General features: G+C 36.8%; 1 protein-coding gene across 3 annotated transcripts in view; it reads right to left on the bottom strand.

Moving 5' to 3' along the window:
* Positions 1 to 25,513, bottom strand: part of ZBBX (zinc finger B-box domain containing) — a 124,652-nt gene that overhangs the window by 55,376 nt on the left and 43,763 nt on the right. For all 3 annotated transcript variants that reach the window (XM_027542043.1, XM_027542053.1, XM_027542064.1), the window contains 2 exons: positions 11,226 to 11,384; positions 4,915 to 5,089 (listed from right to left, as the gene is read on the bottom strand). In XM_027542043.1, the coding sequence (XP_027397844.1) occupies positions 4,915 to 5,089; positions 11,226 to 11,384 (334 nt within the window). The remainder of the gene's footprint in view (positions 1 to 4,914; positions 5,090 to 11,225; positions 11,385 to 25,513) is intronic.

The raw sequence follows: 25,513 nt of genomic DNA, 5'->3' as shown, positions 1-25,513 counted from the left end.
AATCAAGACTGGGAAAATAACCACATAATGGTCCCACTGGCCCATGGACAAGACAGAATAAAGACAAGACTCCATCTATCACTCTACTTCTATAAATCTCTAACACTGACTGGTGGATTATGATGGTACTAAGGGTCTCCAGAGATAACTGTCAGTTCAGACCCAGGGTCTAATAAACCCTCTGGAAGTTTGGGCATTGTCTTTCCTCACTGCATGTTTATTCTGGTGGTGTCCCTGGTGGCTCACACAGTAAAGAATCTGCCTGCAATGCAGGAGACCAGGGTTCAATCCCTGGGTCAGGAAGATCCCCTGAAGAAGGTAACGGCTATCCATTCCAGTATTCTTGCCTGGAGAACTCCATGGATAGAGGAGCCTGGCAGGCTACAGTCCAAAGAGTCGAACATAACTGAGCAACTAACACTTTCACTTTCACACTTTTACTTTCCTGGTAAATAGCTGTAAATTCTGTAGTGAAATTATAGAGGAAGATGCATCATATACCCTGTGGCTACACTACAAAACTTTGCAAAAGGACCCAGCATCTATCTCAAGGGGCCTCAGATCTGTGGCCTGGCTTAGGGCTGGGAACTTTATAAAAACTCTGAATTCCCAATACAGTAGCTTAAGACGGGTCTCTGCATCAGATAGAAATTTTCTACTCAGAAAAAAACAGGAGAGTATACAAAATTTTTTCATTCCTATGTACCCCAATTAGTATCACAGATCTCTGTGAACTGAAACAATCAATTACTAGTCTTCCTTACCCCTTATTTTGGTAATTTTTTCACTAAAACTTTGATAATTATATACCAACTTCTGGCCTCTACCATTCCAGGTTGCTATGATTCCTTTGAAATTAGGCAGTCAATTCCATCTAAGTATCTCCATCTGCAATCTTTAGCCTATAGAGGAAAGCTACAACACATCAGTTCTTCTATCATTTTTTAAATACTATGTCTTCAAAGTGCACCAATCATAAAGGTATTTCTATAGAAGACTTAGTCCCTTTCAAAGTAGAAGAGTAAAAAAATAAATAAAAATGTGAAAACACAAAAAAAGGGCACATAAAATAAGAGTCATTGAGAGTAATACTGGGGTACATACTAAAACAGGGTATTCAAACAAAATCTTGGAAATATTAACAAAATTGATGTATCATGAACAACATAGGGAATATATTTGAAAGAAAGAACATCATTAAGAAGAAAATCAAATTCTAATTGTGAAGAAGGTGCATGATATTTGACATTAGGAATTAAACTATGTTTCAAAAGAGCAGTAAACAGGAGAGTTCCCTCATTGGAAAAAAGAATGAAAATAGAAACCACAAAATTAAACACTTTCAACTAAGCTACATGATTTAAATTTATTATCTAGCATTTTGTCCTTAATGAAAAGCAGTTGGAAAGCTCAAAAAGATTCTGAGTAATAAAATTAATAAATTAAATACTCTAAAAGTATAATTTCCCTCAAAAGAACCTGGCAAACAAGGCAAAGACTCTGCACACTTCAGTCATCCAGGTCTTCAGTGTCTAGAATATGGTTGTAAAAATAACCAAGGAAAAATAAAAACAAGAAATATTTCTTCAAAAAGAAAGAAAAACAAGAAAAATTAATTATCCCCCTGAACTTCACAGCAGTCCTTGAAATATATTTCTCAAGACACATATAAAAAAAAGTTATTTACTTTACTGTCTCATAGATCCTCTTGTTTTATATGTTGTAATTACAGTTCAATAAAGGAACAGTTGTTCTAACAAAAACTTTCTGCTAGAACAGGAGGAGCTGAAAGAATCCAATTCTCTATTCACTTGACAGTCTGAATTTATGCAGGAAACAAAGGCAAATATATCCCCAAGGCCCATTCAATTCAGTTCCGTTCAGTCACTCAGTCGTGTCCGACTCTTGGAGACCCCATGAACTGCAGCACGCCAGGCCTCCCTGCCCATCACCAACTCCCAGAGCTTACTCAAACTCATGTCCATCTAGTCTGTGATGCCATCCAACCATCTCATCCTCTGTCGTCCCCTTCTCCTCCTGCCTTCAATCTTTCCCAGCATCAGGGTCTTTTCGAGTGAGTCAGTTCTTCGCATCAGGTGGCTAAAGTATTGGAGTTTCAGCTTCAGCATCAGTCCTTCCAATGAATGTTCAGGACTAATTTCCTTTGGGATTGACTGATTGGATCTCCCTGCAGTCCAAGGGACTCTCAAGAGTCTTCTCCAACTCCACAGTTCAAAAACATCAATTCTTTGGCACTCAGCTTTCTTTATAGTCCAACTCTCACATCCATACATGACTACTGGAAAGACCAAAGCTTTGACTAGACAGAACTTTGTTGGCAAAGTAATGTCTCTGCTTTTTAATTTGCTGTCTAAGTTGGTCATAGCTTTTTTCCCCAAGAAGCGTCTTTTAATTTCATGGCTGCAGTCACCATCTGCAGTGATTTTGGAGCCCAGAAAAATAAAGTCTGCCACTGTTTCCATTGTTTCCCTATTTGCCATGAAGTGATGAGACCAGATGCCATGATCTTAGTTTTCTGAATGTTTTAGTTTTTTGAGTTTTAAGCCAACTTTTTCACTCCCCTCCTTCACTTTCATCAAGAGGCTCTTTTGTTCTTGGATTTCTGCCATAAGTAAAAAACACTTATGAAAAGGCAAAGAAGCCCACTCAGGGTTCTATAAATATTAAACCACTAAACCAATGGTCACACAGTGACTACTGTGTGACTACTTTAAGAGTTATATCAAACTATTATCCCAATGTTAATAGCTTCTGAACACTGCATTTATATTCACAGAGAATGGAGATAAAATCAGTTTTATTTTAAAGCATTCACTTTATTTATTTTTTTTTGCAGATGTGATTTTTTTTTTAACTTTACAATATTGTATTGGTTTTGCCATATATCAACATGAATCCGCCACAGGTTTACACGTGTTCCCCATCCTGAACCCTCCTTCCTCCTCCCTCCCCATACCCTCCCTCTGAGTCGTCCCAGTGCACCAGCCCCAAGCATCCAGTATCGTTCATCAAACCTGGACTGGCGACTCATTTCATATATGATATTATTCATGTTTCAATGCCATTCGCCCAAATCTTCCCACCCTCTCCCTCTCCCACAAAGTTCACAAGACTGTTCTACACATCAGCATCTCTTTTGCTGTCTCATATACAGGGTTATTGTTACCATCTTTCTAAATTCCATTATATATGCGTTAGTATACTGTATTGGTGTTTTTCTTTCTGGCTTACTTCACTCTGTATAATAGGCTCCAGTTTCATCCACCTCATTAGAACTGATTCAAATGTATTCTTTTTAATGGTTGAGTAATACTCCATTGTGTATATGTACCACTGCTTTCTTAACTATTCATCTGCTGATGGACATCTAGGTGGCTGCCATGTCCTGGCTATTATAAACAGTGCTGCAATGAACATTGGGGTACACGTGTCTCTTTCCCTTCTGGTTTCCTCAGTGTGTATGCCCAGCAATGGGATTGCTGGATCATAAGGCAGTTCTATTTCCAGTTTTTTAAGGAACCTCCACACTGTTTTCCATAGTGGCTGAACTAGTTTGCATTCCCACCAACAGTGTAAGAGTGTTCCCTTTTCTCCACACCCTCTCCAGCATTTATTGCTTGTAGACTTTTGGATCACAGCCATTCTGACTGGCGTGAAATGGTACCTCATAGTGGTTTTGATTTGCATTTCTCTGATAATGAATGATGTTGAGCATCTTTTCATGTGTTTGTTAGCCATCTGTATGTCTTCTTTGGAGAAATGTCTATTTAGTTCTTTGGTCCATTTTTTTATTGGGTCATTTATTTTTCTGGAGTTGAGCTGCAGGAGTTCCTTGTATAGTTTTGAGATTAGTTGTTTGTCAGTTGCTTCAAATGCTATTATTTTCTCCCATTCTGAAGGCTGTCTTTTCACCTTGCTTCGAGTTTCCTTTGTTGTGCAGAAGAAGCTTTTAAGTTTAATTAGGTCCCATTTGTTTATTTTTGCTTTTATTTCCAATATTCTGGGAGATAGGTCATAGAGAATCCTGCTGTGATGTATTACTAGAACTAATCAATGAATATAGTAAAGTTGCAGGATATAAAATCAACACACAGAAATCCCTTGCATTCCTATACATTAATAATGAGAAAATAGAAAGAGAAATTAAGGAAACAATTCCATTCACCATTGCAATGAAAAGAATAAAATACTTAGGAATATATCTACCTAAAGAAACTAAAGACCTATATATAGAAAACTATAAAACACTGGTGAAAGAAATCAAAGAGGACACTAATAGATGGAGAAATATACCATGTTCATGATTGGAAGAATCAATATAGTGAAAATGAGTATAATACCCAAAGCAATTTATAGATTCAATGCAATCCCTATCAAGCTACCAACAGTATTCTTCACAGAGCTAGAACAAATAATTTTACAATTTGTATGGAAATACAAAAAACCTTGAATAGCCAAAGCAATCTTGAGAAAGAAGAATGGAACTGGAGGAATCAACCTGCCTGACTTCAGGGTCTACTACAAAGCCACAGTCATCAAGATAGTATGGTACTGGCACAAAGACAGAAATATAGATCAATGGAACAAAATAGAAAGCCCAGAGATAAATCCATGCACCTATGGACACCTTATCTTTGACAAAGGAGGCAAGAATATACAATGGATTAAAGACAATCTCTTTAACAAGTGGTGCTGGGAAAACTGGTCAACCACTTGTAAAAGAATGAAACTAGAACACTTTCTAACACCATACACAAAAATAAACTCAAAATGGATTAAAGATCTAAATGTAAGACCAGAAACTATAAAACTCCTAGAGGAGAACATAGGCAAAACACTCTCCGACATACATCACAGCATTCACTTTATTTAAAAAAAAAAAAAAAACTGTACCTGATTTTGCTGCATGTAAGTTCTGTGTCTCTTTGTCATCATGATGTCCAGTTCTCCACTGACTTAAAACTTTCTGAAAGGATTGGGCAGAAGCTTCTTCATTGAAAGGCACTTCACTCAAGGGCTTGTCTCTTGGATTCGCACATTCTTCTTTTTTTGTTGTTGGATCTTCTACCTAAACCAATTAAAAGTATATCTAAGTGTGCTTTACCAAATGTTCTGTATCTTAAAATACAGGTAACACTAATTATTGAGCATTGTGAAATCACACATTTTTTTTTACTTCAAATGTTTTTTTATTTGTACTTATTTATGTGCTTTTCTGATTTCTTTAAAACTCTACAGACAGTTATATATGGTATCTTTGGAAATATTAAACCTAAAGCCTACAGGATTGAGGATTTGTCACTATGTTATTCATGAGGGTTTTCTCTGGAAAGCAGTGACAGCCTTGCATTTAACCCTACTTCTCCAATCTCCTGCTCCCTGCAACCTCCCCACAGCAGAAAGAGCAGTTTCATTACCATGTAAATCTGAGATGGTTCCTCTGCTCCAAACCCTCCAAGACTGAAACCCTCAGTTCCTACCAGGACTTACAAGGTTGTACACAAGCTTGTCTTCCCCTGCCTTTCACTCCACTTCCTCCAGTTCTCCCCTTCATTCACCGTGTTCCAGCCAAACTTCTCTTCTTGCAATTCTAGGAACCCATCAAGCATATCCACTCGAGGGCCTCATACTAGCTGTAGCTAATGCCTGAAATGATCCTTCTCCATATTTTCATACAGTCATTCCACTCATTTCATTCAGTCTTGGATCAATGTCACCTGCTCAGAGAATAAGCAATGACCTTACTGATGACATAAAAACAAAGTCATTTCCCCCACTTTCAGATCCCTTATCTGTTTTATTTTTCTCCCAGTAATTTACATCCATGTGAATTTACTCTACATGTGTGTTTACTGCTGATCTCTCCCCATTAGAATGTAATGGGATCAAGAATGTTGACTGTTTCTTCAGGGCCAAGAGTAGTAACTGGCACAAAGCAGGTGCTCATTAAAAGTCAGTTGAATGAATGGACATATCAATTAATGTATATGAAACATTGTCTGCTTTTCAGTATAATGCTGGAGAGAAAGGAGAATGCAGTACAAAATATAGATTTACTGTGAATACACAAAAGAAAATGAAGGTACGGCTTGGCAGTTATCCAGTGAATCAGAGAAAACAGCAAAATTGGGGAACTAAAGCAAAATAAGTTCCACAACAGTTCTGAATTATAAAGTGTGGATTACCTACACTGATCAAATTGCTAAAGCTCCATGTGTACCTTCTAGATACAACAGTAGAATCCACTATGTTCAGCACTTATTTGCAAAATAAATAGGCACATTGTTAGAGAACAATTGAGAGAAGATTGTTAAATATGTGCATATATAAAATTCAACATAAACAAAAACCGTCTGGAACCTACAAACACTATGCTAGTCATTGCCATGAAACACAGGTTACTAAATCCACAATAGAAACAGAAGCAAAGAACAAAAATTTAACTCAGAGAAACAAGAATCCCATGGGCAAAAAGTGGCAAGGGCAGTATTCTAGAGCAAAAGAATGATAGAGTGGGTAGACTATTAGAGTGGGTAGCCATTCCTTTCTCCAGGGGATCCTCCCAACCCATGGATTGAACTTGGGTCTCCTGCATTGCAGGCAGATTCTTTACCATCTGGGCCACCAGGGAAATTCACAGAGCAAAAAGTGAGATATGAGAAAATATTAAGGGTAGAAAGATGAACAGAGGCAGATTGTGAAGGATCCCCCCACTATCCAGAGAAAATTACACTTAAGTATATTGGAAATGCAAAGCTACTGTAGAATCCCACACAGTAGTGTGGGAGAGAAAGAAATTGGAGAATAGTGAGTTCAAATGCAAGGAAACCAATTAAAATCCACATCCATTTGTCAGTATCAGCATTACAAACACATAACCCTCTTCACCTAGGAATTTTAGGATTTTATCACACACACACATACATATACAAAACAATATTTTTCAAAATTATTCTTTATACTATAGTTCATACTTGCAAAAGATTGAAACAGTGTAAATACTGAGCAACAGAAAACAGCTTAAAAAGTTATCTCATATCTAATAAATGGAGTATTTCAGCTGGTAAAGAATCCACCTGCAATGCAGGAGACCCCGGTTCTATTCCTGGGTCTGGAAGATCCCCTCGAGAAGGGATAGGCTACTCACTCCAGTATTCCTGGGCTTCCGTGGTGGCTCAGACAATAAAGAATCTGCCTGCAATGTAGGAGACCTGGGTTCAATCCCTGGGTCGGGAAGATTCCCTGAAGGGAATGGCTACCTACTCCAATATTCTTGCCTGGAGAATTCCATGAACAGAAGCGCCTGGAGGGCCACAATCCAGGGCTTTGCAAAAAGTCTCACAAAGAGTGGGACAGGACTGAGCAACTTTCACTTTCATATAGAATGAGAAGGCTGTGGGATATATGAATAACAATAGTATATTGTTAAGGGTAAAAAGTCTGTTTGCATAGCAGCATACAACATATTAGTATTTCTGTTAATGCATACCTACAAAATTGAAAATATTATTAACTTAGGGGAGAGAATTAAATGCCCTTTTCACTTTATAAACCTTTTGCTCTTTAAGAAATTGTTAATTTTACTATCTGGAAGAGCAGTAAGAATAGAAGTGACCAAATACTCAAGGGTTTTCGGATGGTTTTAAGATATGGTAACTGATTGGAAGTACAAAGGAAGAAGATAAATGATTATAGAAAATAACTGTTCTTGCCAGTTTAAAAAGCTTGAAGAGAGCTGTCACCAACAGTAATATCTACAGGTTGGGAGAAGAGGTGATGAATTTAGCTTGGAAATACTGAGCCTTAGAAGTATGTGAGAAGGTATTTACAGGTATTCAGTAGTAAGCAGTGTGTGTGTGTGTGTGTGTGTGTGCGCGCGTGCACACTACACTCATGAAGAAGCACTAAAAACTCAGTGCTTTATACAAAATGAGTTGAGTGTTCCAATGATTACAGACGCTCTCCAGGGCAGCTCCCTTTCAAGCAGTGAATAAGAGATATAAGACATTTGCATTTCACAGCTATGCCTATGGAATACTTGGTTTCCACACAGCAGTGACAGGATAGGAAAAAGCCAGAGGATGGTATATTCACTCTTAAATGTTTCAGCTGTCATATGTGGCCCCTCTAGGCCAAATATACCACTGCAAAATATGTTTTAATATCCCCACTTTCCAGAAAAGGAAAGGAAAGCTAAGCAAATCGCCCAATGTTACAAAACTATAAGCTGTAAGAAAACCAGAGTCAGTATTTCAAGCTCAGGTTTCAGTCTAAAATGAAAGCTTTCATGAACTGCACTCCCTTCCAAGGATATCCACTGGCTTGAATCCACTATCTTGATTCTTCCAGGCATTCAAGTTGCTGGGTAAGCCAATTAAACATCAGATTCCTTATTAGCCGTTACAAAGAGTGAAATAATGCCATTTGCAACAACATGGATGGACCTAGAGAGTGTCATACTGAGTGAAATAAGTCAGACAGAGAAGGAGAAATATCATATGACATCCCTCATATGTGGAATCTAAAAAGAAGTGATACAAATGAACTTACTTACAAAACAGAAAGAGACGCATAGACTTAGGAAATGAACTTATGGTTGTCCGGGGCAGCGGGAAGGGATACTTAGGGACTTTGGGAAGGTCATGTATACACTTATATTCAAGATGGTTAACCAGCAAGGACCTTTTTTTATAGCACATAGAACTCTGCTCAATGTTATGTGCCAGCCTGGATGGCAGGGGAGTTTGGGGGAGAATGGATACGTGTATATGAATGGTTGAGTCCCTTCACTGTTCATCAGAAACTACCACAACATTATTAACTGCCTATATCTCAATACAAAATAAAAAGTTTAAAGTTTAAAAAAAATTAAAACGTTTAGTTCTAAAAAGTAAATAAATAAAAAATCAGATTCCTGGGCCCTAACCTAAATGTAAAAAAATCCAAATTTGAGTGGCAAGACAGGAGTACACATTTTCAAAAAGCTCACGCAGTACTTGTGATGTTTATTGCAGTTGGAAAAACTCTGCTCTTCAGCACAGAGGAGTACCAAGCGTTCGACAGGGGTACTTCTTAATATGTGCACTGTATACAGGTTGACAGCAGAAATAATGCCCAACCAGGAGTACTCAACAGAATAAGCAGGTGTTAAAGGCACATGACTGGACCACCCACAGAGATGCTGAACTCAGTCACAGGTGTTTCCCTAATGTTTCTCCAGTTGATTCTACTGTGCAATCCTGGATGAAACCACTGAATTAATAGTTTCTAGGTTAAGACCAGAGGTGGAGGGTCTATAGAGCAGACACAGTTACTGATGGGGACAAGAGGCAGAATTTAATTTAGGGATTAAAAGTTCAGGCAAAGGAGTAAGCCCTATAGCTTTCTAGTACACCTAGTAACTTAAATCCTCTCTGACTTTCTCATCTGTTAAATGAGATAATGATAATACAAAACTTATAGGGTTATTGTCATTATTGGATAAGATAAAGAAACTAAAGGATTAAGCTCAATGCCTAGCATATAATATTTAATAAATGTGAGGATATTGATTTATTACTATTTTTATTGGTAGGATAAGTTAGATAAAATGACAAGCATGAAGGCGAAACCCTTAAAATCTCAGCCTCTGGGTAGTGATTAAAAACAGGTAATTTGGAGTTATAAGGTCTGAGTTGAAACTGAAGTTGCACAATCAATGATATCTCAGGCAATTTAAAAACTATATTTTGACATAATTTTCTCATTTGAGAAAAAGAAACAATTAAAAAAGGATGAAAAAAGAGATAATACACATAAAATACATAGAACCGTGTTTGGCACATGGTTGGTCCTCAGCATGCTGCTGCTAAGTCGCTTCAGTCGTGTCTGACTCTGTGCGACCCCATAGACGGCAGCCCACCAGGCTCCCCTGTCCCTGGGATTCTCCAGGCAAGAACACTGGAGTGGGTTGCCATTTCCTTCTCCAAGGCATGAAAGTGAAAAGTGAAAGTGAAGTCGCTCAGTCGTGTCTGACCCCTAGCGACCCCATGGACTGCAGCCTACCAGGCTCCTCCATCCATGGGATTTTCCAGGCAAGAGTACTGGAGTGGGGTGCCATTGCCTTCTCCAGGTCCTCAGCATATTATTATTCTAATCATAAGGCTGTAACTCATTCAATGATTCTTCACAAGCACTCTTGGCAGGTCTACTAAGCAAAATCCCCACCAGAATGCTACTCTTTCTAGACAACTCAAGTATAGTTTCTCTGCTGTAAAGGGACCCTACTAACACAGATAGTTTTCTTTTATGTTCTCTGAGCAAGGGTTTGAAACTCAACAGACTGAAGTTCAAGCCTGACTCTGTCATAAAGTAACAAGCTGTGTGTGTGTGACTTTTGTCAAGTCACTATTTCTGAACTACACTGAAAAGGTGAAAGTGAAAGTGTTATTCACTCAGTCATGTCTGACTCTGTATTCCCATGGACTCTAGGCCACCAGGCTTCTGTGTCCGTGGAATTTTTCAGGCAAGAATACTGGAGTGGGTTGCCATTACCTTCCCCTGGGGATCTTCCTGACCCAGGGATTGAACCCTGGGTCTCCTGCATTGCAGGCAGATTCCTTACCATCTGAGCTATCAGGAAAGCCCATGTGAAAAGGTGAGTGACATCTAAAAGAATGAGAATTATTACAAGGATCAAAATTTGAGGAAATTTGTTTCCTGCTAAAGAATCAATACAAGTCTATTATTAAAATACCAACATGAGTAGATATAAGCTTATCTAGGATCAGTAATCAATTTGAATAACCATAAAATTTGTTATAAATCTGATTTTAAATAACTGTGAAATTGCCTGTCACTTAAAACACTTGGAAAGGTTTTGTACTTTTAGTCTCCCTGAGATTCTGATTAAAATAAAATTGCCATATTGCATTGTGTTATTTTCTTATGTTTCTCTCAAATATTCATTTCCGGATGTGGTGAAAATGCCTGGAAAGCAATATAGTCAAAAGATCATTCCTCAAAAAACCAGCAGCCGGTGAAATCAAAGCAATCTCCTCAAAAGGATTTTACAGTAAAAATGCTTTTGATTAATAAGAAAACAAATTCATACTAAACAATAATGTGATCAAATAATCTTTAAAACTCTAAACCTCTAGTATGTGAATGACAGTCTCCATGATCATGTATGACAGAAAATGTCTACTGTATTTTTCTCCATTTACCTGAGAGCTGCTCCCCTGCAGAATAGGAGACTTGGTTTTCTGCTGGCTTTTACTAATCTCTTTTGTAGAACAATTCTTCCATTTGGGTTCATCTGGATTAACTTCCTTTATAAACCGATGGGCAGCATCCAATACATTGGATAGTAATTGCGATTTTGCCTATAAAAAAAAAGAAGATAGGAATAAAAAGCCCATTGTCAGCCTAAGTAATTTATATATATTAAATCATGTTTTCATTATTCTATGACTAGCAAAATTCAATGCATTTTGTTCAATATTTAAAAATATAAATTGCTATTTATATCAGCCATATAATAGTGACAGTTGCCATCTACTGAATGCCTAGTTTGGGCTCACATTATCTTAAGTATCTTAAAAACATATCTTTTAATCCTCAAGTCAACTCTAAAGTGTTAACTATTTTTATCATTGTTTTAGTGATAAAGTTTTGAGGGTTTAAATAACTTGATCGTGGTTACAAGGTGAGTGGGTGGCAGAGCTGGGAAGTGACCCCAGGTGTGTATAATTCTAATAACTCATACTACTACTACTACTACTAAGTCGCTTCAGTCGTGTCCAATTCTGTGCGACCCCAGAGACGGCAGCCCACCAGGCTCCCCCGTCCCTGGGATTCTCCACGCAAGAACACTGGAGTGGGTTGCCATTTCCTTCTCCACTAATAATTCATAGCCTTTCCATTATATTGACCCCAAATAGATAGATGAGCTATTTTGTGCACATCATGGCTAAAGAACTAAATATAGTTGATGTAGAGGGAGTCTGAATAAGCAGTAGTGAGTATTTTCTTGGTGATAAAATATCTTTAGAAAGTATTAACTACTCAAAGTGCACATCAGGAAGTGCCCTATCAAATTCCAAGTTCTTTTTGTCATGCCTTTGCTCATAAGATACCAGGAAGGCCCTCCCTCCTTTATTACCTCCTTTGCCTGGCAGACCCCTACCTCCCCTTCTAGATTCACCCCAGATTACTCCCACAGCTTCAGGAACCCCTCTTTGCCTTCCTCCCCTAGCTGCATGAAGTGTCCATTCTTTGTATCCTCTTCTTATTCTGAGATCTTTACAACCCCACACAAATATTGATTTTGAATCATTTTTTGATGTCTATCTATACCATAAAAGTTCACAGAAGAAAAAACATCATGTCTTCTTAAGTCTCTGTACAGTTACTACAGTGCCTGGCAAATAGTAATAGAGCAAAATAACATAAAAATAAGGCATTGCAGGGGACAGAGAGAGCTACAGAATTAAAATAAATAACAAGGGGGAAAAAAAGAATTCAAAGACCTTGTCAAATGCCTTCACATGGCTGGAAGAATAAAACAGGCAAATCCCAGGAAGGTCCTATTTTCTGAAGGGCTTTCTAGCTGCAATAACCCTGATTTGCCCAAGGACACTGCAGGAGTCTGGATCGCATCTGAGCTTGAACCAGATAAACTCTCGAGGGAAGACGCAAACCCTTCAGAGACTTGCTGAAAACCTGGTATTAGGTACACAAGGAATAGGTCTTGCTTCTTAAACAAATGTTCTCAAGACAGAAGCAAACTTCAGCAGGGATCAGAAATGGTTATTTTATACTCTCCCATGGAAATATCCCTATTCTAAAATTTTCATCTAGTTACCTATTTAAATAGCTAAGACTACATTGACACTTTCCAGTTATGACCTTTTGTAAATTTATTAAGATTCATTGCAATCTGGCTTTGGAATAAATCAGTGAACATCAAATTAACCAGTGTTATTTCACACTGAATAAATTTATCTATGAAAAATGACTAATATGACCTATGCACACATATTACTGGCCATATACAGACCTATGACACCAGCTCTAAATTTTCCCAAGGATTATCAAAAAGCCTTTATAGACTTAAGCAGTCCTCATTTTTTAAAATAAATTCATATTTATAATACACAATTGTTGTCTATATTGACTATACTGTGCATTAGATCTCCATGGCTTATTCACCGCTTGTTATGAGCTTGTACCTTAAACAACACTACTCATCCTCCCACTCCACTATACCCTCGTAAACACCACCTTACTCACTGTTTTTTATGAGTTTGACTTTTGTGATTCTACACATAGGGGATATCACACAGTATTTTTCTGTCTCTGTCTGACATATATCAGCGTAAACTGTTCAAGGTCCATCCATGTTGTCACAGTGGCCAAAGGATAATCCCCCTTTCTCATGGCTGCAGGATACTTCATTGTGTATATAAACCACAACATTTTTATCCATTCACCCACTGACTGGCATTTAGGTTGTTTCCATATTGTGAGTGATGCCACATAGGCTTGTACCTACTTCTTCAAAACCCTCTTTTAATTTTCTTTGGGTATATATTCAGGGGTAGAACTGTCTAATTGAACAGTAGATCTATTTTTAATATTTTGAGAAAACCTCATATTATTTTCCATAGTAGTTGAACCAATCTACATTCCCACTAGCAGTGTACAATGGTTTCATTTACACCAAATCCTTGCCAGGACCTGTTGCCTTCTTGATGCTATTACTTGGTTTGCAGTTAGTGAAGATCATAAACAGGCACAAAGGAAAATTTGGGGGGAGTGATAGAAAGACTGTGTATTAATTTATACTGAAGGTTACACAAGTGTATTGACAAACACAGAACTAATTAAATTCCATACTTCAAAAGAGTGCATTTTACATAATGATATGAACATACTGATCACTGCTGAACTGTACACTTAAAAATGGTTAAGATGGTAACATTTTATATTGTTTATATGTTACAATTTTTAAACAATGTGAACACAGAAGTAATGGGTGCATTTTGTGGTTCATAAATTAAACCTGAATAACATTGATTTATCAAAAAAAAGAAAAAGGAAATTAAGCCAATGGTGATGTTTCATTTTTCCAGAAACACCTGTATTTTAAAAATATCTTTTTAAGCAAAGTAATCCAACTTAACCTAATTTTAAATTCCCTATAACAAAATATTATTTATTTCAAAAGTGGTTAAAATTTATAGTTTATACCTTATATTCTTTAAAATATCAGAAAGCAATAGTATTAATTTTATATAAAATTACCAAGACAGAATTATCATTCAAGCATATATATTTAAGTAACACAGAACAAAGATTATTCCTGTCTTAAAATGAATCTTGCTAACAATAATTCAACAACCTTTATAATATTTTTAGGTAACATATTAAGAGATCACAAAATGGCCAAAAAATAATTTTATTTTTCAGTTAAATTTACTGCTAAAAGATAAAGTAAATGTCATGAATAGCTGAAACATTGGAACCCTACATCTAAACATCTTAAAATTCTGTTAATTCAATATAAACAAAATGCCAATGTAAATTTTCTTTCCCACAATGTCTTACCTTACACAGAAAAAGTGAAAGTGAACGTTGCTTAGTTGTGTCCTACTCTTTCCAACCCCATGGACTATACATGGGGCCCTTCCCTTCTCCAGGGGATCTTCCCAACCAGGGATCTTCCCAACCCAGGGATCTTCCCAACCCAGAGATCTTCCCAACCCAGGTCTCCCACGTTGCAGACAGATTCTTTACCAGCTGAGCCACCAGAGAAGCCCAGGAATACTGGAGTGGGTAGCCTATCCCTTCTCCAGCGGATCTTCTCGACCCAGGAATCGAACCAGGGTCTCCTGCATTGCAGGCAGATTCTTTATCAGCTGAACTATCAGGGGAGACCACCTTACACAGAAAATGTGCTTTATTTTTGGTTTCCTGAAACTTAAATTATTAAATTGTATCTCTAATAATAGACATGAACATTGTTCCTTCCATTAAACAAAACTACACACATCATGAAACGATTACCACAATAAGTTTGGTGAACATCCATCATGTCATGTAGATATAAAATTAAAGAAATAGGAAAAAAAATTTCTTTATGATGAAAACTCTTAGGATTTACTCTCTTAACAACTTTCATATATAATATACATATATACAATCACTTGTGTGGAGATTAGGTTGAATTTGGGCTTTTTTTTTTTTTTATCTTGTGGCTGTGTTACAATAAAATTTTATTTACAAAAACTGATGAATCCCCTAGCATCCCAGTGGTTAGAACTCAATGTGAGTGTTTGGTTTGTTTTTTTTTTTTTTTTTAATTAATTTATTTGGATAATTGACTCAGGGAGCTCAAACCAGTACTCTGTGACAAACTAGAGGGGTGGGATGGAGTGGGAGGTGTGAGACTGAGGTTTTGTTTTTTCTTTATTGTACTTATTTATTTCCATGTTTGACCAAGCACAAGCATAATGAAGAGAGGAACAGACATACTCCTTTTGCTCATTTCACCTACATATTGCAGGGGAGAGGAGAGTTGAAAGGTAATGTGGACTTTGGAAAAAAGCACAAGATTTTTAGCAACAAAGTTAAAAATATTCTATAAAAGCAGAATTATAGAACAAACCTAAACTATCTATCTCCTAAAGAGGTGAAAAATTTAACAGAATCATTAAGTTTGGAAATTCACCATAATACTTCAAAGTTCCTAGCTATGTGAAAAATATATCATATGTATGTTATTTTTAATAATGTTAATTCTTCCAATGAGTGCAGAATACCTTTCCAATTTTGGGGTGTGTCTTCTTCAATTTTTTTCAACAAGATCTTCATAATTTTCATACACAGGTTTTTCATTTCCTTGGTTAAATTGGAGAAGGAAATGGCAACCCACTCCAGTATTCTTGCCTGGAAAATCCCACAGAAGGAGGAGTCTGGCAGGCTACAGTCCCTGGGGTCACAAAGAGTCGGACACGACTGAGCAACTTCACAGCAACAGGTATTTCTTGCTGTTCTTACAATGGTAAATGAATTGTTTCCTTAATTTCTCTCTTTAATTTTGTTGTTAGTGTATAGAAACACAACTTTTTTATACTGATAGCAAATTTACTGCATGTTTTCTGTTTACTATTCTAATAGCTTTTCAGTGAGGTCTTTAGGGTTTCCTCTGAATAAAATCATGTCATCCTCAAATAGTGACAGCTTAATGTCTTTCTTTCCAATTTAGACGTCTTTTATTTCTTCTTCTTACCTAATTGCTCTGACTAGGACTTCCAATACTGTATTAAATAAGAGTAGTAAGAGTGGCCATCCTTGTCTTGTTTCTGATCTTAGAGGGGTCGCTTTTAGGTTTTTATCATTGAGTATGAAATTCTTCGGCTGAGCGCCAAAGAATTGATGCTTTCAAAATGTGGTGTTGGAGAAGACTCTTGAGAGTCCCTTGGCATCAAGGAAATCAAACCAGTAAATCCTAAAGGAAATCAACACTAAATATCATTGGAAGGACTGCTGCTGAAGCTGAAGCTCCAATACTTTGGCTACCTGATGTGAAAAGGGCTTTACAGGTGGCAGTAGTGGTAAAGAACCTGCCTGCCAGTTCAGGAGACGTTAAGAGACCCGAGTTCAATCCTTGGGTCAGGGAGATCTCCTGGAGGAGGGCAAGGCAACCCACTCCAGTATTCTTCCCTGAAGAATCCCATGGACAGAGGAGCCCCATAGGTGGGCTTACAGTTCATAGAGTCACAAAGAGCCTGGCATGACTGAAGCAATTTAACACACAAACACACACACACACACACACCCCTGACGTTAAGAGCCAACTCACTGCAAAAGACCCTGATGCTGGAAAAGATTGAAGGCAAAAGGAGAAGGGAACAACAGAGGATGAGATGGCTGGATGGCATCACTGACTCAATGGACATGAGTTTGAGGAAGCTCCGGGAGATGGTGAAAGACAGGGAAGCCTGGCATGCCACAGTCCATGGGGTCGCAAAGAGTTGGACACGACTGAGTGATCGAACAACATTGAATGTGGTGTTAGCTGTGGATGTGTCATATATGGCCTTAATTATGTTGAAGTATATTACTTGTTGTTGTTGTTTAGTCACTAAGTCACGTCTGACTCTTTGAGACTCCGTGGACTATAGCTTGCCAGGTTCCTCTGTCCATGGGATTTTCCCAGGCAAGAACACTGGAGTGGGTACCCATTTCCCACTTCACCATTTTATTAAATATTTTTTAACATAAATGGATGTTGAATATTGTTGGGTGCTTTATCTGTGTCTACTGAGATGATTATTTGATTTTTATCCTTCATTTTGTTACTCTGTTGTATCATGTTGGTTGATTTGAAAATGTTGAATCATTTTTGCAAGCCTGGAATAAATCCCAGCTCATCATTCTGCATGATCCTTTTAATGCATTATATTTGGTTTGCTAATACTTTGTTGTGGATTTTTGCTACCATGATGGTGACATCACTCCAAGAGCAAACTATTTATCATTCAGAGATGAAGTTTTCTTCCTCAACTAACCACAGCAAATTTTTTTTAAAACCCATGAATTCTGTGTGCTCTAATAACTCCCAGCTTACATCTATGCTAGAGTTTTGCTGTTTACTCTGTGATCTATATATCAGCAGTATCACTATCATCTGAAAACCTGCTAAAAATATGAAATCTCATGCCCTACTCAGACTCACTGAATCAAAATCTACAGTTTAATCTGTAATTTGAACATACATTAGGTTTGACAATCACTGTGTAAGAACACTTATCAGTCAATTGTGTTACAGTTATTTGAAAATATCTATCTTCTCTTTTGTGATGATGAATCCCTTGATTCCTTGAGAGAGGGGACCATGTAATATTTCTGCTGCCCTGTCCTTCATGCTTTGCAACTAGGACATCATTTGATGCTAACAAATACTTGAGAAATGGTGGTTGAGTCTAATTTAACTGACTCACTGAGATAAAAATGACTAAAAATTCCATTTGAACATTCATGTCTATACTCAAGCGACCTGAATCAAAGTCAATACAGGTAAAATCAGTGGCACTTTTAATAACACCAGAAAAGGGCAAATTATTTACCTCTCTAAGCCTAAATGTTTGCACTGTAAAATGAAGACAGTCTCTACCTAGGATAGCTGTTGTGAATACATATCTTATATGAAAAACACTTAGCAGAAGGGATGGCATAAAACAGGACATTCAAATGACTGCTGTCTTTTTATAGATCACAATAGCAAACTATTTTTCTGTAAATAAGAAATATAATTCAAATATCCAGAGAATAGAATTCCTGCCAAATTCAATAGATCTCTGGCTATGGAATAAAGAAGAAGTCAGTACATAATTCTACAACCATAAAACAAATACTAAACTGGATAAATTTGTTTAAAAAAACTATTTCAGAACTCTTGAAATCAACCAAAAGTGAACAAACTGATAAATATTTATTTAAAAAAATTAAAAAACTACTCTGAATTTTCCGAAGTGTAAGGCTTACTTGCATGGGGTTGCTCCTATCTTAAATGTTCCTTCCCAGGTTTGTCTATTCCTAAGTCAAGACTGGCCTTGCGAACAGGGAGTGTGCCTGATTCCAGTGGAGGAGAGAGTCTTGAAGTTACATTGGCATTATCAGTGAACTAGAACATTTGGTTATAAATGAATGAGGAAAACCTATGGCTCCAACAACCTGAGGTTTTGGTCCCAGTTGGGATGAGGAGTGGATAGTAAACATTACATGGGATAAACCTGGAAATGAGAGCTATACAAGGGCTGACTTAAAAATGGAAATCACACACAAAAAGAAAATTCTTGAGTATGACCTATATAAACTAACAATAGATTCGAAATGAAAAACTCAATTAAATTGAAGACCAAACAAGATCAATCACCTAAATTGAAAAGAAAATGAACACAGCTTTTGAGACTTATGGGACAGCATCAAGCATCCAACATACATTTAGTGGAAATATCAGAGGAAAAGAAATGAGCATTAAAAAATAAGAAGAAATGAGGGCCCCAAACTTCTCTTATTTGATGAAAAACTATTACTGCAAAAAATCTACAAAGCTCAACAAGCTTCAAGAAAGACAAACATAAGAGATCTACACCAAGACATACCATAATCAAATTATGAAAGCCAAAGACAAACAGAAAAACTTGAAAGGAACAAGAGAAAAGGGACTCATTACATATAAGGGTGCATCAATATGAATAACAAGCTGATTTCATATCTGAAAAAATGGAGACCCAGAAGGTAGTAGAATGATATGAAGTCCTGAAAGGAAAAACTGCAAAAGGAAAAAAAAAAAAAAAAAAAACTGCCAAAGATAATTTTACATTCAGAAAACTGTCCTTTAAAAATGAAGGCAAAAATAAAGACATTCTCAATAGATAAAGTAAAAGGATCATTCATTTCTAGCATATCAGCCTGACAAGAAATACTAAAGAAAGGTTTTAAGACTGAAAGGTATTAAATCTACCAGAAGAAAGACAGCAACCCAGAAGCATAAATATATGAGTAAATGGAAAAGATGCATTAATTTTTTTGTCTTTTATTGTCTTTCTTTTGAAAGCATAAAATCATATATAGCAACATTATTAACACTGTAATTAACACTATGGACTTGCTGATTTTCTGCCGAGCTGTTTCATTAGAAATTTCAATATCTCCTTTTCATAAATTTATGAAACAGCTAGGCAGAGAATCAGTACTTAGAAAACTTTAATAATCTCAAGTAACTTGACCTAAGTGACATTTAAAGAACCCTCAACCTTACAACATCAGATCACAAATTCTTTTCAAGATCATGTGACACATTTTCCAAGACAAACATATGCTCCACATAAAATAAGTATTAATAATTCATTAAGAATTGAAATAGAAAGTATGTTCACTGATCTCAACAAACAAATATAAATCAGGAATAAATAACTTGGGGAAATCATAAAATACTTAGAAGCTGAACAACCTATTTCTAAATAAACTCTGGATGAAAAATAAATCACAAGGAAAATTAGAAAATTGACTGGAAATAAAAGCACAACATATCAGAATGTATGGTATGCAGGAAAAGCAGTGTTTAGAGTGAAAGTTACAGCTTTTGGGAAAGCAATAAAGATCTAAAATCAACAATCTAAGCTTCACTTCAAGAAGATTGAAAAAGAAAAGAAAAAAGTCCAAAAGGAGGTAGAATTCAGAAAATAAGGATCAGAGCAGAATCGATGAAATAAGAACAATTGCAAAATATCAATGCAACTAAAATTGAAAAGACTTAAAACTTTATCAGTTCAATTCAGTCACTCAGTTGTGTCCAACTCTTTGCAATCCCATAGACTGCAGCATGCCACGCTTTCCTGTCCACCACCAACTCTCAGAGTTTGCTCAAACTCATGTCCATCAAGTCAGTGATAACATCCAATCATTTCATCCTCTTGTGTCCTCTTCTCCTCCTGCCTTCAAGCTTTCCCAGCATCAGGGTCTTTTCCAATGAGTCAGTTCTTCGCATCAGATGGCCAAAGTACTGAAGCTTCAACTTCAGCATCAGTCCTTCCAATGAATATTCAAGACTGAATTCCTTTAGGATTGACTGATTGGATCTCCTTGCAGTCCAAGGGACTCTCAAGGGTCTTCTCCAACACCACAGTTGGAGATAAATTTATCTTCTCCAACATCAATGTTGAATATAAATTTATAAAAATTTGTAAACCTTTATTAAACTGACCAAGGGGTGGGGTGGGGGACAGAGTGAAATATCAATTAACAAATCTATAATGATATAAGAAACATTCCTATAGACCTACACTAATTTCCAGATTATAATAGAATTTGAAATATTTATGCCAACAACTGGACAACTTACACTGAATGGACAAATTCAATGAAAGAAATAAATTACCAAAACTGACTCAAGGAAAAAAAAATAGAATAATATGGTAAAGAAATTGAATTAGCAATTTAAATTTTCCCATTTAAAAAAGCCCAGACTCAGGTTGCTTGCCCTGCAAATTCTATCCAACAGTTAAGAAATTAAACCAATCCAATAAAAAACACTTTTAGAAAACAGAGAAGGAAATACCTGTATTCTGTTCTTTTGGTAGTTTCTTGAAAAGTTAACAAATACTAACCTTGGAACTCAACTATTCCACTCCTAGGTATCTATACAAGAGCAATAAAAATACAAGTCTGTGCAAAGACCTGTACACAAATATCCCTATCATCGTTATTCTAACAGCCAAAAGTCTTTAAAATATCTATGCCCCTCAATTGATGACTGCAGTAAGAAAATATGATACATCCATACAATGGAATATCATTCAGAGTCAGAATGCAATAAACCATTACAATGAACACGTTACCCTGCCAAAGAACCTCGGAAATCTTATGCTAAGTGAAAGAAATCAGACACAAAAGACTGCATAGGAATGATTCCATTTCTATGAAATTTATAGTAAAGACAAATCTAAAGCAACAAAAAACAGACCAGTGGTTGCCAGGGACAAGAAGTGGTAGCAAGAGTTGGTTGCAAAAAAAAAAAAACGAGGAAATTTTTGGTGTGACGGAAATTTTCTAAAACTCAATTGTGGTGATTATTACACAGACTTGTAAATTTACTTTAAAAACCATTAAACTGTGCATTACAATGTGAATTTCATAGCTTGTAAATTAAATTTCAATAAATGGAATTTGGACTAAAAAATAAATCAACAGACAGGAAGCTTCTTTTTTCACTAGGCTGACTACATCAGAGATTTGCGTTAGGGTGAATGCTCAATCTCTTGTCATGTCCCCTTCTATCACAATTTCTTCCTGACCCATAGCAGTGTTCATCATCACCAGTCCCAGCAAGGAGGTTACAATCACTCAACATATTTCTGCCCTCTGGGCCATGGTTCATTGGACAAGAAATGAGCACCAGGTTGAGCTCATCAAGATTTAGATCTAAAAATCAAGAAAGCAACATTGTTCTCCCTGTCACTGATCCTCAATTATGTATCTTTGTAATTTGCTAATTACAATTAAAAGTTAGAGAAGACACACAAGAAAAAATAATAAAGGTGGAAGAAGGAGTTTGCCTGAGCCTTCAGCAATTTAAAATATCAGCTTTGGTTCTTATCATGACTCAGCTACATCACCCCTACTCCCACATAATAAGACATCTGTGAGGTCATTAGCAACAATAAAAAATTCTTTTCTGCCCAAGCTAGTGTAAAGAGACCTAACTAATACAAAGACCAGTGCTTCCCAACTGAGGCAAGGAGATTTGGAAACATGGGAGGTGTTTTGGGGTTTTGCAATCATTGAGAGCATCACTGACTGCCTCAGTGGTAAAGAATCCACCTGCAATGTAGGAGACCTGGGTTTGATCCCTGGGTTGAGAAGATCTGCTAGAGAAGGAAATGACAACCCACTCTAGTATTTTTGGCTGGAGAAACCCATGGTCAGAGGAACCTGGCAGGCTACAACCCATAGGGCCTCAAAGAGTTGGACACAACTGAGCAACTGAGAACACACATATATCCTGCAGCCTTTTGTCTCTGCTTACAAGGATATATCTAGATTTGCAACACAAAACACATTATCTTCCATTTAACAACATGACAACTATCATTTTATGTAATAAGTAACCAATGAATAAGAATGTAAAGGTTACTATTATAAAATATTTAAAATAGATAACTATAATATCAAGTGTCATAATGCTATCAGATATCTATTAAGGTCTTTTCACATTTTAAAACTCAAAGATAATTGTATTTCCATCTTTTAAATATGGAAATTTACCTACAGTAGTACTAATAGGTAGCAACAGGAGGCAGAGGAGACTGAAATTGAATAAATTTATCTGTGCAACTTCTCCACATACTAAAAATGTTAAAAAAAAAATCAGACTAAAACAGCCTTCAGGACACATAGTAAATCATATATCTCACTTTAAGATGGAAGCTTAAACTAAAGCCAAAGAATGTGATTTACTGCCAGCATTTCCAGATTCCCCCACATCCTTCGCTACACTCCATGATGGTAAGGATTTCATCTGGTAACTGTTCTAAATTCTTACTTGAACTTTTTTTTTCTCCCGAGAATGATATTATCTTTCAAATTACACTCTAGAAGAATTTATCACTCTGACAATGTATCATTAATCAAAGTAAAGAGGGCTGATATTTTACAGCATTTTAGAATGGATGGCACCTTATAGAAGTTAAGGTACAAGAGTAAAAGTTTTAGTTTAGTTAGAAAAATGATATACTTTATGTAGTGTCAGTGCTTCAGAACTCTAACTACCAGCATCATCTCTCCAGCAATAAATATTAATGATCATGTTGACATAGCCAGGCCTCTTTATATGATCCAGAAGTTCCAGGTCAATGAATTTCACACATGGTTTCGATCTATGTTACTTTCTAAGTTTGAAAAAAAATGTTCAAATTTCTCTTTTCATGGTGCTAACTTTCATTGATTTTCCAGTTCCAAAATTTTAGAAGAGATTTACTGCAACCACAGCCTTGTATTAAAAACGAAAACTCTAATAGCTGCAGAAGAGATGTTATGTCATTTGTATTCTAGGTGGCGCAGAGGTAAAGAATCTGCCTGCCAGTGCAGGAGATGCAAGAGAGGTGGGTTCGATCCCTGCATCAGGAAGATCCCCTGGAGGAGGGTATGGCAACCCACTCCAGTATTCTTGCCTGGAAAATTCCATGGACAGAAAAGTCTGGCAGGCTACAGTCCAGGGAGTGAGAAGAGTCAGACACGAATGAGCAACTGAGTACAGCACAATAGAAGCAAAAAATAGAGGTAGAGACAGAAATATACACATATGCAGAAACACAGGGGGAAAACACGTGTTCCAAATGCACAGAACCCAATAAAACATTATGGATTCACTGGTTACAAGGATTGTTGAACACAGTTGGAATTCAGATAGCTTTTAATTATAAAAATCACTTCAGGAAGATCCAATTATGCACTAATGGAATTTTTTAAGGGAATATGTGTATGCATATTGGTTTTATTGGCCTTACTTTTTGAGAAAACATGTTTCTCCCACATTGAGAATATTTTTCAAAAGTACAGTCTGTTCTGGTTTCTTTGATGTGAATTACCTCATATGCAATTGGTAAATAGGGGAATGATGTCAGTATAACTGTGGAGTTGTATTGATTCTTAAGTTTTCCTTTCCAGCAACATTACTGTTCTGAAGTAATCAGGGGCAAGCTGTCTCACAATTAAAGCCAAAATCTAAACAATATATAAAGACCTTAGGAAAAAGCTGAAAATCTATAAAAATACCTCCCCCCACAGTGGGAATACAGACTATTTTAATGACTTTAATGACCATACATTCCACTAAGTTAAGCTATCTGGAAAGAATGTGAGTGCAGATAAAGAAGTTATAAAGATACTTTCAGACAGTATCTTCTGAAATGAGCTTCCCTTGTGGCTCAACTGGCAAAGAATCCACCTGCATTCGGGAGACCTGGGTTTGATCATTGGGTTGGAAAGATCCCCTGGAAAAGGGAAAGGCTCCCCACTCTAGTATTCCGGCCTGGAGAATTCCATGGACTGTTTGGACCATGGTGTCGCAAAGAGTCAGACAAGACTGAGCGACTTTCATTTCACTTTCACTTTCAGACATTAAAGAATCTGCCCGCAATGCAGGAAGACCTGGGTTTGATCCCTGGGTCAGGAAGATTCGCTGAAGAAGGGAATGGCAACCCACTCTGGTATTCTTGCCTGGAGAATTCCATGCAGGCTACAGTCCATGGCGTAGCAAAGAGTCAGACACAACTGATCAGGTAAAGATGTTATAAAGATACTCTCTGATTTTAAATAATGGATTAATAAAGGAGACAACAGTTTGATTCAGAGTTTTCATTTAAGCAAAATGATGACATTAGATGTGAATTGCTACCAGGACCTGTATCACAGAAAAAGAAGCAAAAGTCCTCAAGGTCCATGCATCAGTGGTTTTATACGGAGAGTTTACTGTTTTTGTTAGGGCTTTGATTACAGAGTCTCATAGAATTTGAATGGCCTTTCCCTAAATCTAATTATATGTGGAGCCCTGTTAGGTAGGGGATTATCCAGAATGGCAAAAAAATGGGCCAAAGAACTAAATAGACATTTCTCCAAAGAAGACATACAGATGGCTAACAAACACATGAAAAGATGCTCAACATCACTCATTATCAGAGAAATGCAAATCAAAACCACTATGAGGTACCATTTCACGCCAGTCAGAATGGCTGCGATCCAAAGTCTACAAGTAATAAATGCTGGAGAGGGTATGGAGAAAAGGGAACACTCTTACACTGTTGGTGGGAATGCAAACTAGTTCAGCCACTATGGAAAACAGTGTGGAGATTCCTTAAAAAACTGGAAATAGAACTGCCTTATGATCCAGCAATCCCATTGCTGGGCATACACACTGAGGAAACCAGAAGGGAAAGAGACACGT

This window comes from Bos indicus x Bos taurus, chromosome 1, assembly GCF_003369695.1.
Source record: "Bos indicus x Bos taurus breed Angus x Brahman F1 hybrid chromosome 1, Bos_hybrid_MaternalHap_v2.0, whole genome shotgun sequence".
Taxonomy (NCBI): Eukaryota; Metazoa; Chordata; class Mammalia; order Artiodactyla; family Bovidae; genus Bos; species Bos indicus x Bos taurus.
This window is presented reverse-complemented; position numbering and strand designations above follow the sequence as displayed.